Raw genomic sequence first — 26,783 nt, forward strand, 5'->3', positions numbered from 1 at the left:
AACTCAGACTGTAATTCAGTTTTCCATTCAAGCTCTTCAGTAGTTATCTGTCTTGATACCACTATTCTGTATCTTTATAATACCGTTTGCCTCTTTAAAGACAATTTCCTTTAAAAAGTAAACACATAATGAAAATTACTCCCAACAGTGGAATGCATATTTTTTAAAATAAGAAGTGTCTGTGCTTTTAAGATAAAAAAGGTCTATATGTGCATGTGGTAGGGCATCCCTTTGTTTTTAATTAATCTTCAAAAATAATTAATATAATTGACTTTGCTATAGAAGCTGCTGAACAGATGTAACACGTGTCAAAGTGCAAGTTTTCAATTATTTCTAAACTGAATATGCATAGAAAGTTTCTACATAGAGATGCTGGCTCTATTTATAGCTTGAAAAGTTACTTCTAGAAGTCAACAAGTCAGATATAAGCCAGGACAAACACACAGAAATCATGTTCCTTGAATATTATGTGAATTAATGCTACCTAATTTAGTTCTGATTCCTGATGACAACTTCAGAGAGAAATAGAATATTTATTGTAGAGGTCATAGTAATGTAGAGAAATTCTGAAAGATTTTGAATTGTTTATTAATATGTTGAACTGATTTCAGCTTAAAAAAAGTTATGGAGAGACGAATATAGTAGAGACCAATGCCTAGTGGAAGCTCAGAGCCCCTCTGAAGAAATGGAAAACATGATGCAAAAATTATTTAAAAAATAAAACAGCTGTATATTTGGTTTCCACGTAACAGTCACCAGCCACCCAGATAATTATCCTTATTGGGAAAAAAAATTAACCAGCCAGTAGTCTTAAATATCTGCTCAGACAGAAAGGCTTTGTACTGTAGTATTATGAAAAGTACGTATGTTCCAAAACTACCCTGTCACCACTCTCTGCCTCCATCGCTTTCCTACCAAACAAGTAATTGCTTCCTCCCAGTTCATTAATTTTCTACCTACCATGCCACCAAATTATTGATTTCTCTCCTCACCCCCAGTCAAATCTGGCTCTCCTTCCATGTCCCTATTTTCTGCTCTACAAGGGCCCACAATTGCATGGTGTCTTTCCCATGAACTCTTGCCACCACATTGCCCAAGGCGCTCATTTTTAACAGCGGAAAGTTGATGTAAGTCGTGATGTTGCTCAGCGTGATCAGCACAATGATAGGACTTCTTCCTCTTTCTGCCTATCAAAACCTATTACTCCACATAAACCTGTAAAGACAGGTTATTACTTTGCTTACTGTTAATTGCTGCTTCAGATAGGACGTCCCGTTTACTTGCTGTCATACCGTTCCACATTACAAGTAGGGGTGCTGGCGTAACGGAGCATCGTGTTTTAACTCCAGCCATTACCATGAAGGGAAGTAAACTGTCAGACATCCACACTTGTGTACCACGGCACTAAGTTCCCGAGTTTAGCATGAAATAACAGAAAATCACTTTAAGAACAAAAAGACCCAAGGCCTCTCTTTTTGTAGTAATCGCATTGTTTATGTACTGCCAAATTAATAGAAAAGGGAGATGATTAGCAATTGAACTACAGGTGTTCCAAAATACCCTCTTTTGTACTGATAGGGGAATGGGCCACAATCTGACATGATTTTTGCATTTCCTGTCAGCCATAAGAAAACCCCAAAGCCTGTTCAGGGTCCATGTCTTTGTTTCTAGAGGAGCAGAGCACGTTTGATCTGTGTGCATGAAATTGCATGTTTGCGTTTTCACATTTTGTGGTATAAGACAGTTAAATTAGCTGATAGTTTGCATTATAACTGTGTATTTACTCTCTTTGAGGGTCATTTCAGTTCTCCTTAACATTATTAGAAGATGTTATTTGAAGTTGACGATTTATTTTTTTTCTTCCCATACTAGATTCTGTCTGTGCATCTGATGTGTTCAGAAAATACATGGTTACTGGCTTCAAATTGCACCTATTTTGAGCAAATGAGTTTGGGATATACAGAAGCTAGCAGCAGCCCCTACAGAACTGTCAGCTCTCCTCAGGCTGGTGAACATTCACCCTCATGCTTGTTTACAAGTAGCACTCACAGCAATAGACACTCAGATTAACAAGTGGAACTTGAGAAACTCTAATAAGTATAGGCACTCTGCAATGATTTTATGAATCCTCTGTTGTACTCCTGTGTTAAAAAATAAGGTGTTAAGTGGTTTATTTTAGATAACCCAGAGTATTCCTTCGGATTTTAATAATGGTGATAAAATCTCCAATTCGGTTTCTTTTCTAAATTTGTCTGATACTAATTTATGACCTCTGCTAATTGCATAATTTTTAATAAATCACTGGTGAGCTCTAGTGTAATTTCAGTTTTAGTTTTTCTTCTGTTCGTGATACAGTATCATATAAAAATTAATCTGAGATTTCAGAGTCCTTGATATAAAAGATAGAAAATGTTAGAACTAGAGAATGAATTGCAGAGCAATCTCTCTCCCCTATGGCCCCTCCCCCCTATTTTGTGGTGTTTTGGAGGTTTTTTTGTTTGTGTTTTTGTTAAAAGAATATCATTAGAAATACTTTATAATAAGGAAGTGTTCCCTGAGCTCCCAGTCTGCACATTTCAGCTTCAAACCTTAGTACCTCTGCTTATTATTTTTCCTATACAAGGCTTCAACTCTTTTTATCCTGTCTTCCCTTCCCAATGGTTATTATCCTACCTTATATATTTTTGCCTCACATATTTCTTTACCATTTTCCCATGTTGCTGATTTTTTTTCTTTTTCCACAATTCACTAAAAGTAACAGCACAAGTCAATTAGCTTGTAATTATTGAGTAGCAAACTAGGGATGGAACTACAAATAATAAAGGGATTTCTGTGTGGGTGTCTGAAAATCATAAAGTAGCACCTATACATTTGAGTGTGTCTCACTTCACCTCTAGGTATTACCAAGGGTACAATAAAACTAGTTCTTACTTGTTTTCACTCCTTCAGGAGTAAACCTCTGCCTAAACCAGTCTGAATAAAAATAGTTCTTCTTGTCACAGCTGTAGCCACTGCCTACTGAAAAATCATAACTTGCTCAATCTTATGAATCTCTTTATGTTACCATCTAAAGGGACTGTCAACTTTTCAACCAAAAAATACCAACGCTTCAAGGACAGTGGTACAACCTGACTTCTGAACTAGGTATCGCTTTCAAAAGCATGGGACACAAGAAGCCATGTTCTCTTGTGGCTTACTCGCCTTTTTTTTTTTTTTCTTTTCAATAAAAAGGAATGATTCCTCTGCTGTAGGTAATAATACATGGATGATTTGTCCACTTACCAAACAATGACTGTCTTTCCACTTCCTCCTTCTGTTGTCTAGGAATTGTGGATTTGTTGGGTTCTTATCTAGAAACTCTAATCATTTTCTCTGAGAGCAGCAAGTACAACCTTGCTTTCCCTAGAATAATTACTCGTTCCACGACAGTCCTTTGTGATGCCCAGTGAGGGGCACGGAGGGTTGAGGTAACAACAGATCTGACCAGAGCATAAAATAAGTTTGTTATAAGCATTTATTAGACTAGTTTCATAGTGGCTGATCAGAGTGTTGTTCTGTCTGCTCACATGGTGCTCTTTATCTTATTCCTCCAATTCTCTCCCCCGTTGTACTGGGCAAGTGTGAGGCAGGGGAGGTGAGTGAGTGGTTCTGTAGTACTTGGTTGCTTACTGGGGCTAAACCATGACAACAATGCAGAAGATCTAGAAGTTATTCCCATCATTTTTATCTATAACACTATGCCAGCATCAAATCCTCCAATTCAACAGTGTTCATGTGAAACTGGAATAAACTTCCCAGAAAATTCATCATTATGCCAATCATAATTTATTTTCAAAAAAATAAAGTCATTATGTACCGAGATACATGACTTCTGTTCATTTCTTTGCTAAATCATGATGTCCTCCTCCAGCAAAACAGAGATAGTGGACTACAAAACCCATTAGTGCCTTATTGAGGGAAACACTGCAGGGTGAGTTCAGACCTCAAACCTCACTGACCTCCCAGGGAAGACATACTTTGCTTTTTCCTACATCACTGGTAAAGATTGTATCAATTCAGATAAAAGCACAGTTAATGTGTCTTGTGTATTGCAAATGCTTTCAGTGGCATGTTTAATAAAATTACATTTCTATAAAATATAGGCCTTGACTATAATTAAGCTCAGCCATCCATAAAGATACCAGTAGATAATTTAGTTGCAAAAAGCTGTGTCTTGCAGTGAGTAGGGATTTGTTTTCAGTAGGGAAAAAATTTAGACATTTCTGCTAAAAATACAAGTTATACTGCTGTTTGTTCTTTCTGAATAGGGTTGTTTGAGTACCTTTTATGTTTTATTCAAGCCTCCAATAATTATCTAAGGATTTCATTTTAAAATGTTTAGCAATTCAATGAAGTAGAGAACTCACACGGTTACTTAGTTTCTTTCAAAAATATTTTCTCTGTGAAAGCCACCTTGCCTTCCTGTGGCTCAAGGGTATTACAAATCTCATTTTGTGACGGGAAAACTGAGTCTATGTGCAAGCTTCAAATAATTGGTTTTCTTTGGGTGACAATATAGGCTTTCATTACAAAGCTCACATTTTTCAGAGTACTGAAGCACAGCTGGTGTTCTTTGAATGGAGGAAGTTGATGTTTCAAATTCTTGGAATCTTCAGAACGTTTTGAGATTGATCATGTGTTTTTTCATGGTAAACTGGATTATTCAGAGGAATGCTCTAATGAGAAAGCAAGCCTGTCATCTCTCCAAGTGTGGTGTGACCTACACAGTAATGATCAGACACAACCTGATTACAATTTACTGGGTTTTATGCATACACATACCCACAAACATCATATAATAATGATATTCCTGGTATATCTAATCAAACGTGCTTTTTTTTTCTCTGAGAAATTACAGAAGCGTATCCCCACGCTTTCTCAGAGACAGACCAGCACAGAAGAATTTAGAGATCAATACTCTTTTCTTAGCAACAAGAAATTTTCAGAGCTGCTCTTTATGTATGGATAATAAATTACCCAGTGGTAGCCCAACAGCTTCATTTAAGCACTGTTCTTCCACAAGCTTCAGTTTTGACTTGAGTTAAGGTGTAATCCTTCTGATAGGTAAACACAACACAAACAAATTTCTGTTTTGTAAATAAAAAGTAACACTTTCGAGTTTTGATTAACATTAAATGGCAAAAGAACTCGTCAAGAATAGCTGAATGTCTCCCCAGGCAGATGGACAAGCATGCTACATCATAGCATGGACTTCTGACGAAAACTCCATGTTAAGAAATAATCAGAGAACTCCGTGTATTGATAATTACAGTAGGCTCATTTATGATGGAAATTAACTTTAGAGCTGAGCCTAGCATAAAACTAAATATCAAGACTATAAGTATTTAAATCAGGACTAATAAAGATTTGAGCACTCAGACAGGTTGCCATGGTTTAACTCTGGCCACCAAAATACCACTAAGCCGCTCTCACACCTCCCCCTCTCCCTTCTTCCATCAGAGGGGCAGAATCAGAGGAAAAAGACAAGAAAGCTCATAAAATTGAGTAAGGACTATTTACTGACTGAAAATAAATGAATTATATATATATATATAAATGAACATAGAACAATATTACTACTACCAAGTAATTAAAATAATAGAAAAAACATAAGATACAGTTGCTCACCACCCACTGTCCGATGCACAGCCAGTTCCTGAGTAGTGAGAGTCAGAGCCAGAAAGCCTGAGAGCAATCACAGCAGAGTCTGAGCGAACCCCATCAGCAACAGCATGACCGGGAAAACTAACAGACCCACCAACTCACTCATGAATGAGCCAGCACAGGAGGTAGCAAAACAGCTAACAAAGTAGTTAGAGAAAGTGTTAGAAAGTGTAAAGTGTGAGAGTGATGTCCCCTGAGCCCATTCCCTGCCTATGTACCCAGCATGAGGTACTATGGAATGAAATACCCCATCGGTCAGTTTGGGTCGGCTGTCTGAACTGTGTGTCCCCCCAACTGCCTGGAGTGAGAAAACTGGGAACACTGCGAGTATCAGAAGCTGGGAAAGACATTGAATTGGTGCTGGCTCTCCCCAGCACCAGCTAAAGAGACACCTAATCAGTTCCTTTCTCAGAGTAAATCCAGAAACCTAGCTGCATGCCAGCCCCTGTGAAGAAATTTAACTCTTTCCTGACTAAAAGCAGCACACAGGTATTGAGTTAAGCTTGTTGGCAGGAAACTTTGCCCTATGGTTGCTTCTCTCTAGCATACTCTGCCCTCCCACAAGCTTCCTTTTATTCACACAGACACAGTTTGTAGAATTATTCCTTGTCTCTTTCTCTGTATTTCAACTATTTCTGACATCTGCCACTCTAAAACATTATTCTTGGGCTGATACTTGTCTCTGAGTTTACCTTGAGATGCTGGTGGAAAATAACATAAGAAAGCAAATTTCATTACCCATAAGAGAACAGCTTAAGTAATATAGACAATACAGAAGTCATCATAAGGCATAATGAAAAGATGATACTGATTTTGCAGTGGTAGGTGTTAGACAAGGTATTCAGTATCTCTCTAAAATTAAGAATTAAAGTATTATGGTATACTCTGAGATAGGTATTTGGGAAACAATCTCTATAAATGTTAGTTTCTGCAGCAAAGTTCCCAGTAGGGTTTGAACTTCTCTGTCCACGGCTTTTCCCTGCCTGTTATTGTTACCATGAGACAGGCAGGTATTGGCGAGACATCTGAAAAGGTGCTCAGTGGTTTTGGACTTGGAAGAAAGAGTGCGCTGAAGTTCATGAGCTTGCAGTCGCGAGTGTAATGCTTTTTGCCCTGGGGTTCATTCTAAAACATATTACACTGAAGGCACAGAATGAGTGAAAAAATTACTCCTGTATGGGGGGCATGCACTGATTGAGAGGCATCTGATGTGACCATAATTTCTTTGCTCCTGTAACGTGAGGTTACAGTATTCCCTTTTTCCATAGTAATGGAAACCTGGCCTCAGTTCAGGAAATAAGAAAAAAATCCAGAGCAACAGTAATAAAATGTCCAATTTTTTTTCCAAAGAAAGCTTCAATATATGATGATGTCAATGAACAAAGCTTAATAAATATAATAAGAAAAACCACAAACCTGCTGTCAAGCCTGTCACCTGGCTGTAAAAAGAACCTGTCAAACAGAGCTAAGAACAAACTTGGGAGAACAGTATCAGAATTCAGCAAAAGATAGAAAAAAACAGGAAAAAAGTTTAAAATGATAAGAAATTAATTTGTCATTTTCAAGGAGCTTTGCTTTCTATATTTTATTGATTTATCACGCTCCAATACACTTTCTGCTAGTGTGAGAGCAAGGGAAGATTTCTTTTCTATATAACAGGGGACTTACAAAAATACTTAATTTTTTCTGCAGAATTTTGCTCAACTACTTGAAGAAACTGTACAAACATATATGTCACAAAAATTGGTTCCAGACAATTCAGAAGTCGCTGAAAATTTTTCACTTGCAAATTAGATAGTTAATTGTGCTAATTTCTGAAAAGAAGTGACAGCAAAGTAATCACATTTTTGGTCTCTGCTCATTTTTTTTCAACCATACAATGACTGAAAAAATAATCTGCATTACTAATTTTACTTTCTGCTTTGAAACTTCGTTCTCCAGGAGCAAGTCAATTTTAGTGTAGCTTCTGTCCCTGACGAGCTATTTAAAATAGGCAAAATCATTTACAGAATTACTTCAGTTTTCAGTCAAAATTAAAATTATTCATACTTAAAACAATGGACAACACACAGAAAAATAGAAAGGTTCCTATCAAGATGACTTGGGATGAAACGTCGTGTTATATGCTGATGTTCAGCCAAGTAGTGAACAGTGTCTGATTGCCAACTTTTTTTTTTTAAATAGTTTGACGCAGACCGAGATGAAGAAGAGGTGTTCTTTGACATAAGTTCGGCAGTTGACAATAAACTGTTTGCAAACAAAGAGGCTGCAGTAGGTGAGTTAACGTAAGATTTAAGAACCACATTTTGTATACTGCGCTTGACATTGGTGGGATACATACACACTTGTGGAATATGAAAAATGTATGTGCTGTAGCAGAATCTTGACCTACTTCAAAAATATTTGTACAAGAGCGCAAAAAAAAAGTGTCTTCACACTTGGAAGCTTCATACAACCCACCCAACCCATCTTGTTTATCTGCAAGCTCATCTTAAAATACTATGGATAGTTCGCTAAACCACTCTCTGATTAATACCAAAACTTTCTAAGTTGATCAATTCCAGTTGTCAGCTATCTCTTTCCATTCTAGATGATACCTCACTGTACACCAAAAAACCAGTGCTATTAAATTAATGATTACTTCCTCCCTAATAACTGGCACTAATTCTGAAACTGTGTGTGAATGTAAGTTAGGCGTTTGGGGGGGTTATTTATTTATATATTTATTATTTGTGCTTACTGAGGCTTGAATGTCTTCAGAGAAAAAGCCTTTGTGGGACAAAGGACTGCAAAAGAACTGAAGCTAAAAATCAAAACACTGAAAATCCGTAACATCTGTCAGAAATATTTTGCTTGATGGAAATAGGAAAACGTTCCTTGGAAACTTCACAGCTTACTCTTTTTACAGAGGGCATCCCTGGCTGCCCTCCAAGTAGACCATGAGGGTTATATAGGTAGATGAGGTCATAAGTGTCTTGTGAAACAGCACACAAGAAGAAAATTCTAGGTGAAGTGTTTTCCTGTAAAATGTACTAGCTTTATTAAAACAAAGATCAGATGTGTAGTAGAGAAAATTCTCTATCTGATCTCTGTTTAAGGGAAAACCTATCTGCCATAAATCAGCAGACAGGGAAGCTTCCGTTATTTGTAATCGTAAACAATCATCGGGGGGCTGCCAAGGAAGGAGGAATTGATGAAGCACAATGAAGTCTCTTAGAAGCAATACATCTTTTATCTCTTTTTGACAAAGAGGCGATGATTGCTCTTCCCAGATGTCATGCTATTAGAAAAAAAGGTGTTTCAGATAGAAAGATTAGGTCATATTTTTAAGATTTGGAAGGGGTTCCAAGCTAGCTAGCCTGCAAAACCCCACCCATAAGGCTATTTTTTATATTGTTCAAAATGAGATAAAGATGAATTATCAAGGGGGTGGGGATTGAGAATGATAAAACGTGCTAAACACCCAGGTTTCTGGTGGTCAGCATCAAGATAAGGTGCACACAAAAATAGAGACTAGTAGCTTTCTCTTAAGTGGCACGCTTACCTCTTTTGTGCTTAGCGATGTTCCTAGAGGCAAGAGATTGATTCCAAACCTAAAATGACATTCCTTCTGTATAGCATTGTATTGACAATTACCTGTGGATTCCCTAATAAAATGAGCTAAGTACTGAATAGCAAGAGGAAAGAAGTGGCATAAAGGCGCTAGCTCTGACAAACAGATTGACAATAGTTAAACAATTTAAAAAATTGGTTGCGATTCTCGATGAGTTCCAGTCAGTTCCTTGAAAGCCTGATCTACTTAATAAATCCCTCACCAAAATAATTGGGGAGCTATGAGCTTTATCCGAAGCCATGCCACAATCATCTAATTGGTGCCTAACCTAAGCACCAGTAGTAGTAAGGAGATTCAAAGTAGGATTTCTAGAGATCCTATGATACCAGATTTTTAATTTCTGGAGGTCACAATTCCAGCATTGCCTTGAATCTCACTTTTTGTATTTTAATCTTATTAGTGATACTGCAGTGTATTTTGGTTCCTGGTGGCTAACATAAACACAGTATTTCTATTATGTTCATGCCCCCACATCAGTGTAATTCATGTTATACCTGTAAAATCCAGTTGTAATCAACTCTGTAACAATATATGCTAACAGAAAATAACTGAATATTTTTCTATATTAAAATACAATTTTCTCATTGCTGTCTTCTACAGCATATTAAGACTGTTGCTAAGAGCAACAGCCTGTCATGACACTCAGCAGTGTAAGGTTGCAATAACATTTGTAGTAGAAGCATCTTACTGAGAGCAAAATTAAAATGTAATCATTCTAATACTAATCAGTCCTTCAGTAAATTATTTCTATTATATTCCAATTGAAATTAATCTTCTAAGCATTTGTCTTCCCAAATGCTTATATGCAACATGTACTGAGTTATTAGGTGGTGCTTCAGAGCATGTTCTGTAACAACAACAAAAAGACATCTGTATTTTATTGAGCTTAAACATGCTATTAAGAAACATGTTTCACCAGATAGTCTTATATTACTTATGACAGTAAGTGTCAAGAGTGCAAACACTATAATTGCTAAAATATTGAGTATGGGTGTATTTGAGCCAATAAACGATATTGAATAAAACTGCGACCAGGATTTGAAATAAGTAACAGATTTAAGTAGGGTCTGGAAACACATTAGCTGGTTTGCCAAAACACAAACGGTCCAAGGAGCAGATTTAATTAACTCACGTGATGGGGTATAGCTACCTTGTAATGGGAAGTTCTATCAACTGCAAGTAAATTTAGACAGATCAATACAATTTAGTTTAATTGTATAAATGTATCTAGTGAACTGTGAAAAAGCAACGCTTGACATTTGCATTCAACAAAACTTAAGGATGAACACACTTACAGAGAAAGTGACACACAGCCAGGCTGAGAACACTGACATTTTATAGAACCAGACATTTTATGGCCATGATGCCCCTGGGTTCTGGGATGCATTTCTGTGGTAGGAATCACAGACGTGCCCGTGACAGCCGTACCCTCTCAGCTTTCCACGACCAACCCTGTGCAATTCAGCTTAGAAGCAACGAACAATACAGCATAAAATTTCAAAATCCAGCCTTATGGTGGAGGAAGCAACTGAGCACAGCTTCGCACTTCTCCAGGGGCAGGGGAGTCATTCTGCCTGTCAGACCTGACAGGGTGTCATGGTTTAGCTGCTGTCAGCACACCCTTGTACAGCTGCAGCCACCCATTAATTCAACTCATCCCTCAGCGCTGAGGCATCAGATCCTCTTGGGTTCCTAGCAAGACAAATCTCTATGAATGATGCCTTCAGTGTCAAGATAACAAGCCTAGCAAAAAAGGGAATGCATTCCAGCTGATCTGCTGTTCCTTTTTTCAGCAGCCTGCTCCTCCCTGGGGAGCTGATTATTCAGTTAATGAGGATTTAATAAAAACTTCCAACTGATTTATTTTTTAATTGTGCAGCACTGTACCTAATATAATCCTCTCTATTTCCTCCCCCCTGCAGAAAACACAGGGCATATGAAAATGACAAAAATTCTTACCTCAACTTTACACATGCACTGAAATTGAGGAAGCATATTTTAAGTCACAGGAATACCTTTTCAGATCAGGTGCTTGGTAACTACTAGGGGGCATCCACTACTACTCTGGGGAACCTGTTCCAGTGCCTCACCACCTACATCAGGAAGAATTTCTTCGTTGTACCTAATCCGTCTTTCAGTTTAAAGCCATTGTCCCTTCTCCTATCATAACATGCCCTTGGTGCCTACAAGAAAGCTGGAGGGGGACCTTTTCCATCAGGTATTGGAAGGCTGCTATAAAGTCTCCCAAGAGCCTTCTCTTCTCTAGGCTGAACAACCCCAACTCTCTAACCCTGTCTTCACAGGAGAGGCACTCCAACAGGTCCATGTCCTTTTTGTGTTGGGAGCCCCAGAGCTGGATGCAGCACTCCAAGTGGGGTCTCAGCAGAGCAGCGTAGAAGGGGAGAATCCCCTCCCTCATCCTGCTGGCCACACTTCTCTGGGTACAGCCCAGGGTACGGTTGGCTTTCTGGGCTGCCAGCGCACACGGCTAGCTCATACCCGGCTTTTTATCCACCAGTACCCCAAGTCCTTCTCCTCAGGGCTGCTCTCAATCCACTCTCCACCCAGCCTGTCCTTGTGCTTGGGATTGCCCCGACCCACATGCAGGGCCTTGCACTTGGCCTTGTTGGACCTCATGCAGTTGGCACAGGCCCACCTCTCCAGCCAGTCTAGGTCGCTCTGGATGACATCCCTTCCCTCCAACATATCAACCACACCACACAGCTTGGTGTTGTCCTGTCATTACTTTATCTTGTCCCAGGAGTTGCCATTCATTTCAATTAATTTCTGATAGGTTTGTCTTTAGGCAATTTGAGAAGGGTAGTGTTCTCTGTATACTGCTGAGTGATAGATGGTTATGGCTTTTATAGTTTTAATTGAACCAAGAAGGAAAAGACGTATTTTCAATTTTCCTGACCTTCCTTGAATATACCCAAGAAAGGAGCTATGCTTCCCCAAGGAAACTGCTGTCCTAGTTCAAGAAAAAAAGGCTTTAAGATGCTTGACCATATTAAAATTGTATAACCATTACGGCTTTTATCACTTAAGATACATTATGTATGAGTATTCATTTTCAGCCTGACCTTTACATTTAAGTTTGCGGCGCCATATTTCATATTAACATTTCTAGCTAAGGATACATACTGCTCTTGGTAGTTAAGTGACAGTTAATCAAATACTTGCACACAAGTGCCTTTAGAAGTGATTGATGTGTCAGTGTAGGCCAATGCTGGTGACAACTGAGGCTTAGTTAAATTGTATTATCAACAATGACACAGTGTTAAGTGAGCAGTCAGCTGTGTAAAATAAATCAAAAAATTAAGATTCCCTCAGCAGTTGTAAATCTATTTGGTTGCATATATCTTTTACAGAGAGGTATTTCCAAAAGACCATAAAGTGTATATGCCAGAGAACATGCTGCATATATACATGTGACATTTCAAGGTAGCATGAGTATAATCCCTTTCTGTTATTTACTTTTATAGCACTCTGATAAAGCATACATGAACATTATAGGGGGTAACCACGCACCAGCAGATGGTAGGCCTAGGTCTTTGCCTGGTATCTCTTACATAGTCCAAAGTGTTGCATCAAAGATTAATTTGGCAGCAAATGTAATAAGGATTGCAAATTAGGACACCCTGAAATCATCGTCTCTAACAAGCAGTTATGGTTTTAGTCATCATGACATCCAGTTCCTCTCTTCTGTTCTTTCAGTGATGTTTAGTTCACCGCCTACATAAATTGTTACTATGTAAACTTTAAAAGCAAACAAAAGTAGATAATATATAAATGCATCTGGCACAAATTGAACTGCAAAATCTGTTACTGATAGTGCTTGTTACAGACAGCCACCCATACAGACAACTCTAGTAGTGAGAAAACAACTCCAGGTCAGCAAGTCATAAAACCATGCATCGTCAATGCCACTGCTTACAGGAACATCATACCAGGTAGAGACACTCGTAACCCAGGAGGGAGAGAGGAGTTTTCCTCATGGTTGATCTTGTCTGACTGGGGATATGAGGGCACAAAGCGAAGCATATCTTCTACTTCCCCTAGTGTTATCTGTTGCTCCCCACATGAAGACAGGGATTGGACTCACCTGTGGCTACTATCTACTTACAGTTTTTAGATGTGTCATTGCAGTATTTTTTGTTATTTTAATAGTGCTGTGAAAAATACTCCTGCAGTCACGCACCTATTGACGTTTTAATGTGTGTTGAATACGTGCAGGATTTGGTTTAAGGCTGCACCGTCTGGAGGGCACAGGAGACTCTTTCCTTCCTCACTGCCCAGGAATGAGATAATCTGAATGGGGTGATAATGCCAGAATATGAATATGATGTCCATACTACAGCCTTCCTGTGTTTATATATGAAGAAGATTAGTGGTTTATCCTCCCATTCTGGTTTAGCAATGACTAACCCCCAAGTGCAAGAGGCTCCATGACTTGCTGATCCTGCCACAGGAAGATGACAGGGAGAAGGGGCAGAGCCACACTTGCCTTGGAAAGGGGTAGGATAGGAACGGGGACTGTTGCTGCTGGAAGCATGCTGCATTGGTCCCCGCATCAACATCACTCCAGGATCCCTATCTGCTAACCACCAAATAGTCAGCACTTCCTTTCTCTTTCCTAAAGATGGTTTGTGTCCTCCTCTGAGCCAAGATCCTAGAGGCAATTTTACAATTGCAAGTCATGGCACACAGAAGGCCCTGCCCAATAAATTTGCAATCTAGCTGAAACAATTCACCACTTAGTGTAACCATTCCTTATTGAGATTTGTGGTAGCTTTTATGGATGCTTTGAAGGCTTTGCTAATGGAATACTATTCACCCGGGGAGTTCTAGCACATCTGAATGGTTCCTTGGATCAGTGTTTGCACACGTACAGACAATTGGAAATATTATACTGTTCCATCACATAATGTGAAAATTTGAAATCCATTTCTGAGGCCTAATTTTCTTTCCTTTTTTAGGGGCAAATGAGCTTGATTGCGGTCTGATTATGGATTCTGGAGATACTGTTTATACAGAATTTGACTTTGAAGACCAGGTAATTTTATGTATATCTGGCCTCTCTCTAGAGAGTTTTCTCATTTGAGTACATACTGTGCTATACAATTTGTCTGAACAAGGTGGTGGAACTTTAAGAGTACCCAAGCCAAAGGGCTTTTTAGTGAAATAAGTAAATTCATGATACACAGAGACTGCTTTCTAGTTATGAGAAAAGAGTGAATATTATTGTCGGATTAAAAGCCTTTATCTTCTATTACTGTACATTGCTGAGTTTCCTCCACAAATTTTTAAATGTTGTTAAATGTGGCAAATAGAATTGTTGGAAGGCATTGTAGTCTACTGTATACTTAAGAGGAGGGAGTAAAACATTTTTCAAGAGAGGCATAGAAGTAAAAACTGTGAAATGTAGCTAAAAGCAAATCAAACATCCTTCGCTTGAACAAGAAAATTATTTTTAAGAATAAAACCACAACACCTTGTTTTATTCTTAAAACAAGGCTGTGTTGAAACCAGCCTTTCTACGGATCCCATACTATCCACATCTAAAAACTAGATTTTGGTAGTGTTTCCCTTGTGCATAGGAAAAAGGATGACTAGGGAGGGGAAAAAGGATGTATTCATTTTCCCCTCTAGTCTTCAGTGCAGCACTGGTATGGCTGAATCTGGAGTACTGTGTACAATTCCGGGCTCACCGGTACAACATATGGAGCTGCTGAAGAGTCTAGTGAAGGGCCCTGTGAAGGGCCACTAAGACGATGAAGGGACTGGGCCATCTGTTCTGCAAGGAAAGGCTGAGAGAGCTGAGACTGTTCAGCCTGGAAAAGAAAAGGCTCAGATGGGGTCTCATCAATGTGTACAGAATTATGAAGGGAGGGTGCAAAGAAAGTGGAGCCAGGCTCTTTTCAGCAGTGCCCAGTGACAGGACAAGAGGCAGTGGGCACAAACTGAAATACAGGAGGTGCCTGTGGCTTGGACACTGTGCTAAGGATAAACATTATTATTCTTCTAACTGAGGTGTGGATAAGCATTAAAACAATGACTTACAATTTAAAAAAAAATATTTTCAAAGACATCTGCCTATCACACCACCATACTTCAGGGTAGTGTTTTTGTATGGTCTGCTTTCTGCCTTTCACTTTTGCACAACTCTGCTCGTATTTTCTTCATGAATACCACAAACACTTCTCTAGATTCATGAGCAGCTTGGCAGAGAATATTTTGTGTTTCTGTTGTCATTCAACTAAATGCAATTGTGAATGTTCTCACCTCTTTCCTCATTATTCTCAAAAGTTATCTTTCTTGTGAAATTTTAATGCTGGTGACAAAACCAGGAGTAACAGAACTGACTTTTCTTTCAGTACCATCCATTCATTCATTGGTTTTCTTTCACAATATTCAATGCAACACTTTATCCTCACCTTCAACATGCTATATGTTCTAGCCCTATTCATTTGTGTAATTTCTGATCATTTTACTGTTTTTTTTTGGCTCAGTTATTTCAGTTTGGCTTTTTTTCAAGCAGACAGCTCTCATCTGTCTCCAAATCCCATTCTTTCATAAATCCTTCTTAAAATATTCTCTACCCCAGGAAACTCTCTTAAGTCTTACAGTCTTTGTCTTGACTGTACTACTGCTTAATTGCGGGGTTTAGGCCTTTGTGCCCTATAAAGCAGAATGTATGTTTAAATAATTTTTGGATTATGTTGATAAGTTTTGCATTTTAATGACATTCTAAATACATTCTTTTGGCAGAGTATGAACACTAAAGAAATTATACTCTTGGTTCATAATGTTTGAAACAGTGTTCAAATAATAAGCGCAAGTTTTATAGTTACAAAATAAAATTAACAAATAAATATGTGAAAATTATACTAGTTTACAATTTTAAACTATACGGTTCACTGATGATACGTTGCACAGTCTATGAAAGCAGTGACTGTAGTTTTGAATGAAGGTGCATGTGGTTCTTATATGAGACTGAACAAGATGACTATGAAGGGTCTTACTGTCTTTTTTAATAGCAAATATTCTTTCCGCTAGATGTGGTGGTTGGCTTTTCGCATTAATTTACCAGAACAACACATTGCCATTCTGGCAAGAGTGCAATACAGTTATCAGACAGAGAGCAGAAATAAAGTAAAACCCGTGCTAAAACCCCTTCGGTCAAGGACAGATACATGAATATGAAGGGCCTGACAATGACTCTCCTCAACTCTAAGTTGATATCCTTGATACTTATTAGTGACATTTTAAAGAATAAATACTTGGTTTTGTAATAAATGTTTTGATATTTGTACAAGATCTCAGATGAACTGTGCATAAAGAAAATATAAAGGAGAAAGCAGCTGTAACCAAAAGCCCTTACCATCTAAATTTTGAAATGGTGCAAGCAAGTATTATATACAGAGGCAAAGAAGGGAGTGGAGATTACCATAAATGTCATAGCTACCCAGTCTGAAAAACAAAATTAGAAATTACTTTTGGGAAGAAAAGATCAATAACTAAATTCAAGAGGGAGAAACTGCTTACATTCAAAACTTGAGCTCATTTTGACTGTGGCAGTGATTTCATACTCCAGTGATTTACCACATGCTGTTTACGAATTGTGAGAGGCACCAACCACCTTTACTCAGAGAATCTCAAGTGGAAAAGGAACACGTGTCTGGATACCAGTGTGTCATGCAGTGATGTTATTGCATAGGAAATCTGTCACGAGAATGTGGGGGATAAGCAAGCTGGTTTCTAAGCAACCTTACACAGCTGAGCTGCTAAAAATCTCTGAATTTCAGCAGAACATCTTGGTAGTCACTGAACAAGAGGAGTTGGGTGTTAGGGCAGTACACAATATGCTGGATACAAAGCTGCAGGTGGGGGTGAGTATCATTTGCCATAGCTGAAATGGACACACACGGATACCTTTACATTTTCTCATTCTTGGAACGAGCCAGGAAGATCTGCAGTGATGAGCCCACAAAAAAGTACTGCAGATGTATGCCGCTTCTTCCAGAATAACCTCTTACTGGCAGGCGGGAACAAAGAGAATGAGTGGCGTGGTTCCACCTACTCATGTAGTCATCACCTCATCCATGAGTGCTCCAAAATACAGCAAAGTGCTTCTAAAAACACTTGGTTCCTGATGTCGAAACAGTGCAAAGCAACAGTAATGCAGGCTAAGATCTGGCTTTTCTGGAGGAGTACGCAGGGGAAATTGAATGAAAAATAACTCAGAAAAAAGCTTGAGCTTTGTAGTGTAGATTTTATAAATGAACGTTCAATTAAATTCATGTAACTAAATTAAAAGCAAGTTGATTGTTTTCTGCTGGATATGCATGAATGCATCAAAGAACTCAAAGTCTTGTAATCATTAAGTCCCTACAGCACTGAAAGGCAGGAGGGAAAGAACTCACTTTTTAAAAAAAAAAAAAAGCAAACAATTTTTTTTCCTCAGAATCACTAATAACTACTGTTTTTTCTCAGATCTGTTGCTGTCAGATCCTGTATTACAGACAGAATAATCTAGGTTTTTAGAATGACTGCTCAAAATACATTCTTGAAAAAAAGCATTGAGAATGCCTCATGGGAGAATCAGCCAAATTTTCACGTGGTAGCAATCTCTATATGCTTTTCTGGAATAATGGTTACACTATTCATGACTTGATTGAAAAACATAAAAGGACAGTAAACTGATAAGTTTCAGGTATTTTCACCCATATTATCAGAAATATGATTTGGACCATTTACTTTTGGGTGCAGCAGCATAGCTTCTAATGAGGGAAGACCTGTGTTTTATAGAACATTGTCAATTTGCAAAACTCGCTGTCGTGACTTGCATCTGGTTTAATAAGGATTGTCTTTTGCTTCTGGAATGCTCTCAAGTGTGATACAGGTTTTCCCTGCTCACTGTGTTCATTTATACTTGCGATTCAATTTCTCAACGTTGCCAGAGAGGCTGTCAGTATAATGCCACTTGTTTCCAGAGATCAGACAAGTTTTATATTTTAGAATTGGATCTTTAATTAGAAACCTACCATTTGGCTTATTTCAACAGTGCATTCAGGCCAAAAGGGAGTATTGAAAAATTGGCATCAGTGAATCCTATCAGAGAGTTCCAGAAGAAAAGAACAGTATCCAATTATTTTCTTGTGAAAACAAGTCTTTCAAGACAACCTTAGCTAGTCTGAGGAATATTTAGCCTAATGAGAGAAAAAGTTAAAACATACAGATGACTGTAAAGTGAATACACTCCTGAACACGTGCTTTTAGAATTGGTAGCTTTAGTATTTGGGAAACATGAAAATCAGGTAAACTTCCAGTAAAATCCTTAAAAATATATTTAGCCTATTCTAAGATGGGGAATGGGGACGGAAGGGAGAGAAGGAATATATTTCACATCTACAAAACATGTAAACACATTTGTATGCCCCAGAGGAAGTTACCAGGTCATAACTGAGGCATTTCCATGTCCTTCCAGTGTCAGACTACATTTACTTATGCAATTAGGTAAATGCAATGGCACACGCTAAAGAGGGGCTGACTTTCTCCCCCCACTCCACCCAAGTGTGTCAGAGAGCTAGGAAAAGTAGATGTATAAAAGACTGAAAGATAATAAAAGGTTTTCTGTTCAGCAGTGACAAGCAATCTATTGAATTACGAAAATTGCATAACCCAATCTTTGCTGCAAGTGCAGAATGTTTTATAATTAGAAAATGTGACAGCTCACTTGAAAAGAAACAAGCAAAACCAAAATGAAGTGGAGGAAAAAAGCCCTCGCAGAGACTTGCTCTCAGTCTAACAAGAGGAAACAAGCTCTTGATTAAAAGTTGTTGCCATGTAGTGACAATTCTTCTTACAGCTCGCTGTCATTTCCCATCCGGAACACATACGAATCTGGGCTTTAGGGGAGCAGGAGGAAAGCTTTAAGTGAACTGATGAAACACAGACTCCACTGCTACCAAGACTATAACAACATTTCCGGCCTGACTGATTATCATAGCTTCAAACTTAAATATTCAAGGGATAATGAAAAGGCCCTGAAAGTCTTTTTAATGCAGAAGCAGAATACAAATAATCCTAAAACTGATTGGCAACAGCAAATTGAAAGCCTCATTCAACTAAAGCTCTGTGGATTAAACCAAAAACCATTTTCCTCCATTTATTATGTTTCATATCAGTTGCCACTGTGTTTTGACTCCATTTTCTCTACATGGAAGATTCAATCCAAGCCATTTATTTAAGTCTTCAGACACAGTGCTCCAGGGGTTGACATTACAATACAATAAAGATCAAACTGCACATCTTCATTAGCAGGAGAAATTTTCATTGAGACTTCTAGAGCTACCTTTCAAAATTAAATAAACATTGATTATTTAAGGGGTCAGCTCTAGACTGTACTGTATTAATCATGTGCTTTCTTTTTACTTGAGAACATAAGGACCTTCTGGTATAACAGCATTTCAATTCATATACGCTGTGCAGCATTAATCCTTACACATCATAGTAAAATGACCAGGAGTATACAGAAGCCACTGGGGCTTTTCATGCTGAACGTTTCAGTGGTGTCCATTTCTCTCTTGCTGATATGCAGTGGTTTCAATTTGAATTACAGATTCTGGTTCTACAGGGAAACCGATGGAAACAGAGTATGCAATAGAAAAGAAAATGGACTCTGAGAAACTCAGAATAATTGTGAAACTGTTTCCTCAACATTTTTATTTGTTAAAGAGCACAGAAAGGTGGAGTCCAATCTAGTTTTAAGTATACCTGCAAAAAGATGTAATGCATAAGCATCCAAAGAGATGAAAGAGCTGGAGAGGCAGGCCTAACTACAGAGAAGAGACTTTTAATAGAAATGTACTGAAGTCAATGAACAATCTGTTCAGTTCAAGTTGCCATGGAAACTATCCTATTAAATGCTTTAAAGAAGAAAATCAGTTCTAGAAACAAAGTACTACAGTTTGCCTGTTACAAAGTGCTCCCTTAATAAGCTCAAACCAAGTGTATTTTGGTGCATTTTTCCTCTTTCAGAAACATCATTGTACAATGTAGTAAAGGCATGTGAAAGAAAGCCTACTGCTCTATTTCCCCCCCTCCCCTCCATGCTAATCATGGTGAAATGGGCAATGAAATGGGCAATGGTCTCAAGACCGCATTTTTTTTACCTTTGGAATGCCAGAAGGGGTTGTTTGCTCCTCTTTTCACAGACATCATTTGGATTTACTTTCTGATGATACATACGTTAGGGGGGACTGGACTCCCAAGGTTAGCTGAAGTCTTTGCATCCCTGTTTCTTTTCTGATTTTGAACCAACTGGTGCTGCCTGCAGCTCTGATGGGCAGTACAGGGCACGGGGACTCTGTTACAATGATGGTGAGCTCCTGTGAGTTACTGGAGATCTAAACAACAGTGACAGTGGCATCATTCTTCAAGATACGCTCCGTTTATGCTCCACTGAATACTTTTGCAGTAACTTAAGAAGCTCTTTGTGGCTTGTGGAAGGTATCTATAGTAAAATGTGTTACAGTTTGCAGTACCTCACCCTCATTTTTCTAGGCAATAGCACTAGGATTGTGTGCCTCCTGTCTTCACACCAGTTTGCCCCTCTGCTGGTAAACCAAGGCCTTATACTTTCATGCACAAAATACAACTTTACAGCTAAATTTATGGAGTTCTGCAGTTTACATGTCTACCTTTACAGCACACAGAACCTGCATAATTCTTGGGGAATATCAGGCATCCCACACAATTGATGCAAATAGGATCCACAGGAAAACATGTCATATTGCACCTAAAGCTGATAATGAAATGCAAAGGTGTATTTTACATCCCCCTCTCCCTGCTTCCTAGGTTTAGACACTTCACTCAAAGCTGTGGATGGGTTCTGTTTACATAACCCAGCATCCCTGAAGACAACTATTAAAGCCCGCCCTTAAAAATATTTGTAACAACAATTCTTATGTTTTAAAGCACTGAGGAGGAAACAGCTTTTTATAAAACATATTAGTATTTCTTAATCACTGTCAAAGTGCATACTATAGATTTTTACACTTACACATTAAACTGCAGTGATTGCAAGGATGCTATTTTACTATATAAGATGCAAAACTGCTCTTTAAATAACTTATTTGTATTGAAGCAGAAGAGGGGCTTCTCTGGGTGCTCTGGAAATACTTAAAAAACCCACCCCTCTGTGTATTTTCAGGAAGCCATATATGTTTCCTATTTGGTGTCTTTTTATGTATCCTGTGATAGTGAAGTCAAATTGGGCTTAAATACCAAAGAGTGAAAAGTGGCCTAGTTTTAGAATTCCTTCACAGTAGTGCATCTCAGATCAGTGGACTGTTTGTTCCCATCGTTAAATTCCTTCTTAACAGAGAAGTTCTTTATAAATATTTATAAAGTTCCTTATTGAAAGTTATAAAACTACCTAATAAAACATAAACGGGTGTTCTAGTGAACCTAGAATATGCTTGGTCAAACGTTAAGCAAAGCAGGTCTTCAAGACATAAAATTTTAGCACAGCTGTCAACTTTTATCTTAATAGCAGAAAATTATAGGATCTGAGGCCAAATGCTGGTCCTTTTACAACACTGCATTCTTGTCCTTCTCTGTGCCAAGATCTTTAAGATGATGCTCTATTTCCATATTTTAAAAGGTCTGTTCTTATTAGCTACATTTCCTGGGCCTACATTTCTTCCCTCTCTCTGCTTTGTGTTATATGTCCATGAATTATTTACCTGTGCATGTGTCTTTTGTAAGCAGCTACTATGATCAGGGCACAGCAGTGCCGGCAGCCCTTACTGTCTCAAGACCTGATCATCTGCCACACAAGGGAAAGGCATCTACTCATTTCTGTGGTGCCATCCTGAAACTAAACAATTTATCCTTTTTTTTTTTTTTTTCCCCCCTTTCTACTGGCAGTGCTAAATTATGACTGGTAAAGAACAGAGCTATATCTCAAACACTTTACTACACAGAATTTTTGGCAAGCGTTGCAATGGGTGACACTGAATTTGGGCTAGAAAGAGCTTAGAAGGGGAGCAAGCAAGTGAAAAGACATTTTTGAGAATACTGCCCATTTTAGACATGTAATTGAGGAAAAATACTTTCACCTTAAAGAATGAAATAAAAGAATATATACGTCAAAGAAAATTAAATGTCCTTTGAAAATTCAGATCCCAAGTAAAAGTTGCATCCTGCCCTTGACTCCTTTACTGTTTATATTCCTAAAGACAGTTTGAATTCCTGTAACAAATCTTTAAAATTAATGGCAGGTTACTTCTAAAGGTGCATCACCTGTCAAGAGTTGGATTTCCATAAAATAGCAGAGCTCATGTTAACAAAATGGTGGTGCCACAGTGATGCATGGAAGCAGGAGCATAACGTTTTGTAGGTTATCTGTAGAAAATAACACCTTGAACTTCAAGTTCTTCCAAGAGAAACAATTACGGAGTTCCATCTCAACTGAATCTTATCAACGTATTTGTGTCTTTCTTTTCTTTTTGGAAATTTAATTGAGACTGGCCTGCACAAAAGCCTTTTTCACCTGAAGTTAAAAAAAGCCAAACCACTGAATTACAGCCCTCAGAAGGAAACGTAACAGTTCAGGGCAGAGTCACTGCCTATAGTGCCAATAGCGTATGATTTGAGGGATCCATTCATTAGCGTTGTCATTAGCAGTCTGACGAAAGGGGCTAAGCAGTGCTGAGTTTGCAGTTCAAATGCACTGGAAAGTCCCCTGCTACACTTCTCTGCTACAGTGGCTTGATGTAACAAAAAGCCCCTGGGAGCATTTATACCAGGCAGCATAAATAGTCCACGTAGAGAAGAGTCATTTAAGGAGTGAGGGCTATTTGCAGAAAAGAAGTATTTTAAAGGAAAAATAGTGATAATTTCTAGGAAGGATTCTGTAGGCACCGGGAACTTTCTATAAATATAGATCTACTGAAAAGTAACTGAATACTGTATATGACAAAAGTATTTTAAAATGAGCAATAGATAACTGTGCACAAGTAATATGGGTTGAGTGTCTCAAGTGTCTTCAAAACACAAATATATTTAAAAATCAAGCCCCAGTTCTTCTACAAGTTAGATCTGATGCTGTCCCCTCTATTTCAGCCTTTTAAACCCAATATAAAAATTGCAAATGAAGTGTTTGCTTTGCCAGAACACGCTCATGCATCTCTGACCATGCAAAATGCTCCTACTGTGCTGGGAGGGGTGTTCTTATTGCACACTTTGATTGCAAAGTTTGCCCTTTCAAGGTTAATTTATTGGAAAGTTTTTCTGTTTTTCTAGTGTCTGGAAATCAATATGAAAGTTAATAAGTTTTGCTTTCATTTTCATCCTTAGTAATCACATGGTTTTGGTTTTTTGTCGTTTTAAAAAGAACCCTACAGAAGTTAACAAAAACCCAACCCCCACACTACAGCAAACAGATGTTGATCTTTCCCCTCTAAACTGCTGCTTAGTACTCTTCTTTATGCTGTCAAAGAACGAGAATGAAAAATCTGGGAAAATCTTGCATATCTTTAAAAGCCAGCTAACTCCATCTTAGTTTACAAGTACTAAAAACGCATTAATCTCTACCTCTGTAGAGGTATAAATTTGTTTTGTTTTGTTTTCAGAGCAGATAAGATTTATTTTAAAAAAATAGCAGCATGGAGATTCTTGTCTTTGCTAGAAACCAAAAAGTAAAAGGAAATCCTAGGTGTCTAATAATTTGTCAGCATTTTGTCATGCTATGACAAACACCGATTTTTATTTTTATTTAAAAAAAAAAAATCACCTCAAATAGTATTAGCTCTGTTTACTCATCTTAATTCCTATTACTCCCTCTTGACACAAGTAACTTCACTCTGCTGAGCAGTACAAACTGTGTAAGAAGATATGCCTTTCAGGGAAAGAAAAACCTTAAGTCTGAAAGTGTTCTTACTATTTCTTGTCTTACTTCCTATGATCCAGAACTAATGAATATGTGTAAGTCAGAGCACAGCCACCCCTCCTTCCAGAGCCATACTTTAACACTCATCTTGCAGAAAGCAACGCGGCCTCAGAAAGTGATTTGAATCATAAATCAAATTTAATAGCAAGCAACTGTATGGGTCATAAAATCCATTCCCAGGGGCCACTGCCCATACATAAAACCTGCAGCTAACCCAGCGCATCTCATAAAAGCCAAACATTTGCTCTTACAGGAAGAAAACAGGAATTTAAAAGACGAATTCCACAGCTGAGTGCTGACCAGCCCCAATTTATTCTGATGCTTAATTTTGCCTAGTTAAAGCAGGGTCTTCACATTTTGCAGTGTATATGAAGACACCACTCAGTGATAACTACATTTTTATAAATAAAGGCTGCATACATCTAATCTGAAAGACCATCCTTTGTGATTAGGTACATGATTGTTAAATCCGGTTACAAACACACGTTACACTGTAAAACCACACAGATGGTGTCAGACTGGACTGTGCTGAAGCAGACGGTTTGTATATGCAGATGATGCTCAGACATCACATACTACTTTCTGATACCCTAAACAGTGAGAGAGTTTATTTGAGAGCTAAAGTTGATTTTAAGGGCACTAGATGTGGAAGCATCATTTGCAAACATCTGCTATTTTAACTTAATATTAGTTTATTAAGGACTAAGAATTTGAAGTAAATATACTACAGGCTAAAGAGGTGAAAGTGGAAATCTAAGTCCAAAACCTAGTTTTGCTTCCATATATAACTGTGTTTACATTGACAAGTCACCTAATATCTCTACTAAAATGGAAGCAATGCCCTTGCCTCTATTCCCAAAGGAAGTAGAGGGAAGATTGATGTGGAACTGTAGTGTTATAAAAAGAAATAAAATGCTGCAGGAGTACAGGTGTTTTGCATAACTAACAATAGCAAAGGGAGAATTATACAACTACCATGTGGTGAGAAATCGATGGTTACATACCTACATTTCCATCACAGAGATGCTGATGAGATTGTCATGATAATTCTACATAGTTCTTGCCTGCACTTTCTACTGTATGTTATGTCATTTTGTATAAAAGTTATGTTTGTCTGTGCTGCCCTTGCTGGCTTTTTTGCTTACACATTAAGTTAAATTCTCAACAAATTTTTAGGAAGAGAAACATCTTGTTTTTATTCATTTAAATAATTTATGCCTGACATGTTCCTTGGAATATTTACATTCTCAGATTTGATCTTAAAAATTGAGTGTAATTCTAGGGAACAATCATGCTGTATTTTAAATTCACTCTCACTCTACTGCCTGTTTTCTTAATCTGTGATTATTTATCCTCTTCAGTGAATTTCTAGGAGAAACTCTTGTTATATCTGTTAGTAGTCTGAATAAAACATATCAGGCACTTTTCACTTTTTTCATGAAGCATTCAAGCAACAACAGTAATGTGATAAGAGAGAACCCTTTCTTTTCCATGTTACAAAGAAAGAAAACCCACACAAAAACCACCACACACAAACAACCAAGGTTAAAAGAAAATTTATTTTGTGGCTTTCTTTAAAATGATATGACCTAAGAGTCCTAATTCATTAGTGGCAAAACTCAAAGATCTGGAAAATTCTGTATAATTTCCTTATTGTCTGCTGTGACTTACCATTAGTCTGTTTTGTTATGGAAATTACTTCACAACCCACCACGACAGGCAGTAACACACTCATTAATCTAGGAGGTAGCTACTACCATTCGGATATTTACTTATAACGAGCTAAATGATATGAAGTGAGAACACAGTCAGAAGCCTGCGTTTTCCAACTTTAAAGGCAAATGTCAGATAAGAGATTCTTGACAGGTAGCAAACTTCTCTATTTAGCAATCATTTTAATGTACTGTTGATATTGTTTAAGCAGTTACACAGTCAGCTGTGCCCCCACTAATGGATATGTATCCAGATAGTATTTGTAGATATGACCTGGCTCTAAAGGCATCTGAAATTACAGGCTACCCACCTGTCTTCAGAGTTCATTGCATAGAAGATTATAATCTTCCTCACCTTGCTTTGAGCTAAATGGAAAGAGCTATATCAAGAATAAAGAGACTGTTCTAATGCTAAATCACTGTATTCCTGATGGCAATGTCGTGTAACATTCTATTAACAATCTACGGAGGCAGTTTCATTCTGCAGTTGTAGGGGAGAACAAAGCAGTACTTGAAAGAAGTAATGCCCCTTTCATTTGATCATAAATTTGCAACTGCAGTCTTGATTTTAAAGAAACTTGAAACTTTGTGCCTAAATTGATTTTGATCCATAAGCCTTCAAAGGCATAATAAGAAGCTGAATCTAAAGCCAGACCTTTTAAGCGTGATACAAAATACTTGACCCTGCAAAAATGTATTATTGCATCAAAGAAAAAGCATATAAGGTTAATATTGTCACTTGAGTTGTAGGAAACAGATTAATCTCTTATTTCAAAGTGTTTGGGGTTTTTCTGTG

General features: G+C 37.9%; 1 protein-coding gene across 1 annotated transcript in view; it reads left to right on the forward strand.

Annotated features, from left to right (window-relative positions):
- Positions 1-26,783, forward strand: part of AK5 (adenylate kinase 5) — a 92,228-nt gene that overhangs the window by 36,525 nt on the left and 28,920 nt on the right. Inside the window, exons 6-7 of the mRNA XM_010156095.1 lie at positions 7,888-7,978; positions 14,296-14,372. Coding sequence (XP_010154397.1) covers positions 7,888-7,978; positions 14,296-14,372 — 168 coding nt within the window. The remainder of the gene's footprint in view (positions 1-7,887; positions 7,979-14,295; positions 14,373-26,783) is intronic.

This window comes from Eurypyga helias, unplaced genomic scaffold, assembly GCF_000690775.1.
Source record: "Eurypyga helias isolate BGI_N326 unplaced genomic scaffold, ASM69077v1 scaffold4267, whole genome shotgun sequence".
Lineage (NCBI taxonomy): Eukaryota > Metazoa > Chordata > Aves > Eurypygiformes > Eurypygidae > Eurypyga > Eurypyga helias.